Source organism: Aphanomyces astaci (genome assembly GCF_000520075.1).
Source record: "Aphanomyces astaci strain APO3 unplaced genomic scaffold supercont1.117, whole genome shotgun sequence".
NCBI lineage: Eukaryota > Oomycota > Saprolegniomycetes > Saprolegniales > Verrucalvaceae > Aphanomyces > Aphanomyces astaci.
Window position 1 is genome coordinate 28,759 of NW_009798380.1, and position 3,139 is coordinate 31,897.

General features: G+C 53.0%; 1 protein-coding gene across 1 annotated transcript; it reads left to right on the forward strand.

Moving 5' to 3' along the window:
• Positions 1-935: 935 nt before the first annotated feature.
• H257_17728 (hypothetical protein) lies at positions 936-2,668 on the forward strand (the record flags this gene model as incomplete). The annotated part of the gene is made up of 2 exons (XM_009846614.1): positions 936-1,483; positions 1,807-2,668. 2 exons carry the CDS (start codon positions 936-938, stop codon positions 2,666-2,668), a joined length of 1,410 nt encoding a protein of 469 aa, XP_009844916.1.
• Positions 2,669-3,139: the final 471 nt, after the last annotated feature.

The following is a 3,139-nucleotide window of genomic DNA, read 5'->3' on the forward strand; positions in this document are numbered from 1 at the left end:
TGTGGAACCGCTTCGCCAATTGTAACGCGCCTGCTCGACAGCGGCGGTGTGTAATCTTCGGTTTTCACTTCGCTCAACGCTTCATACCTCGTGCTTCATTGCAACATTATGGATATGTACTCCTGTACTTGAAGTTGTCATCATCGTCTGTTCGCAGCACCAAACGCCCGTCCTGAAGGAGGACATTTCACCATAACTATAGTTACCGGTAATAGGAGAAATACGTTCATTTCCGTATGCATTTGCAGGCACAGACTTGTTGTGGACTTTTGCATCGCTCATTTGACTTCAGACTGTATCTCAAATGTCGTTGTTTATTCGTTGGGTCACGACAAACCGGATCTCTGTCCGTTACAGTACTCCTAGTACAGGTAAGATCGAACTACAAATTGCTAAAAAAATCGATACTTCGGAAGATTTTGTAGCCACTAAACATGTAGCCTAATCCTCTCAATGGTAGCGATAGGGACACCCGGTGGACGAGTGGTGAGCTTACGTACCGACGCCGTAAAGGTTCGACGAGAACACCTTACGGCAACAGTCGATGACGTTGTGCCGGTCCGAGCATTGCTCCTCGACTCAGGGCTGACTTCTTGGGGGCTTAGTCTCAGCCTTGTTGTCAGCTGGCGCATACCTAGTGATCTCGGCCATGGGACCGCAGATCCTTCGGCCTTATGGTACGGACAGTCGGCCGATCACCGTTACGAAACAAGTTTGGCTTGAAAGACTGGAGATTGGTACCGAGAGTGGACCACTCGTATTATGTGCCCTCAGAGTGTGGGTCGACAAAGCCGATGCAGCCGTGGAGCTAACACTCGGTTTACCAGTCATGCAGAGGCTGGGGTACGATGAGAACACGCTGCTCGAGAATTCTGGATAGCAGCAGACGGTCTAGGATTTTTCTCAACTGGGCTGTTCCGACACCTGACTTGGCGATGCATTGCTCCCTCCGCGTGGAAGCTAGCCGTGGTGACGATGGAAGACATTGTGCCACGTGGGAGTTGGGGACGTTACCCGACACTGCCGATGATCACGCGGGGTGTACCGCTTTGGCTGCCTCAGCCTCGGGCGTCATGGACGATTTGACCGCCAGGGACCGAGGTTCAAGGATGAACAGGCTGGCGTTGGCTCCCCCATTACACCCCGACAACGCTATACTACCGACGCTGCACTTGATAACCGCCTCGGGCTCGGCCTGCAAAATCTGTGCGACTGTGAACAACGAGGGACGATGTTATACGACCGTGGACTGTTCGATCCCAGGAGTTGCCTTGAATATGCGGGTTCATCTCGACGGAATGGATCGTGTTGACGTGAGTGGTGTATGTGGGGCTGACGCAACCCCAGCGACAATGTCGGGCGTGTTGGATTGGCTGTCGGGGACGGCAGAGACAACCCACTCAGTGATCCTGACGACAGCGGTGACAAACTTGTGTCCGGCACACTTCCAGGGTTTGGAAAATGGGGGTGGGCCATTACCTCGGTATGGCCTGAAGATACGCCGGAGAAGGCGGTTATGGCAGTCACCGCGACGACCGTGCAGTCCCTCGGCCATGCGAGTGATCTGCAGTCGATAGAGTGGCCGACGGCGTTGTCCAACGCGCAGATGGCCCTATACACTCACAGAGCTTGCCGGCCAACCTGTGACCCTCCCTATGTGAGGACTCGACCAGCAGGAGCATGACCCTCCTGTTGACGGTAACTACCCGTGCAATTGTGTATGTAGGTTCAGTCGGGTTCTATTTTTAGATTCGCCGAGGGAACAACTAATTAGTCCCTCGATGCGTCCTATTTAGGCCCACTTAGGACTTACGACCCCTCCCTGAGTAAGATCTTTGGTTCGGCGTGGAAGAAGGCGTTCCTTGTGGCATCGGTGTTGGCCGCGATCGGCGTGAACAACCATGCCGGTGCGAGTGTGGACATTGCCGCTGCGGATATTGCGGGTAGCGGCAAAGTGGTCGACCAGCTGGATGGCGCGCTTTTGAACGGCGACAAGTTCCAGTTCCAAGCGGAAGTGAGTCGCCTGATGGACATCATCATCAACTCGCTGTACAAGAGCAAGGAAATCTTCCTCCGCGAACTCATTTCAAATGCGTCGGACGCTTTGGACAAGCTTCGGTTCCTCGCGCTGTCCGACAGCAGCTTGCTGGACGTTCTCAAGGAGCTTGAGATTCGCATTTCGTTCGACAAGACCGCGCACACACTGACGATCAAGGACACGGGTGTGGGCATGACTAAAGACGACTTGGTCAAGAACTTGGGGACCGTGGCCAAGTCAGGCACGGCCAACTTTGTGTCTGCGATGCAGAACGGCGCCGACGCCAACATGATCGGCCAGTTCGGGGTCGGGTTCTACTCTGTGTACCTCGTGGCCGACAAGGTGCGCGTGGTGTCCAAGAACAACGACGACGACCAGTACATCTGGGAATCGAGCGCGAACGCGAGCTTCACCGTGTCCAAGGATCCCCGCGGAAACACGTTGAAGCGCGGGACCGAAATCACGCTGTTCCTCAAGAAGGACGCGCTCGAATTCCAGGACCAGGCCAAGCTCAAGCAACTGGTGTCCCATTACAGCGAGTTTATCAACTTTCCCATTTACCTGCACACGTCGCGCGAAGAAACCGTCGAAGTCGACGACGATGCGGGCGACAGTGTGAGTGTATTGTGATGCCTGGATTACAGCGAAGTGATTCGCTGGTTGATGGGTACATAACCTGAATGATAATGAAGTCACTTTTGGATTTGTCATCGAAGTCTACCGTCGTGAGCACGGTGCTGGTTGTGCAAGCCGGCGCAGACAACAACCGCTCCATCATATTGTGTTTCAAAGTGGTTGTTTTATCGTTGGGTCAGTACAAACTGGATCTCTGTCCGTTACAGTACTCCTAGTACAAGTAACGTTAGTATCGATATTACACATTGCCAAAATACAGTGTAATCAGAAATTCGGAGATATCTGTCACGAAGCAAGAAACAGGAGGTAGGCGTGGGTGATAGGCGTGTAGCAACTTTGCGCAGAGTGTCCAAGACAAACCAAGTGTGCGGGACAGGGGAAAAACAAAAGTGACATTCAGTCGTTTACAAACTATCTAGCATCATTCCTATTGGCTAAAACTCAGCCAAAGGGAAACACTGACCT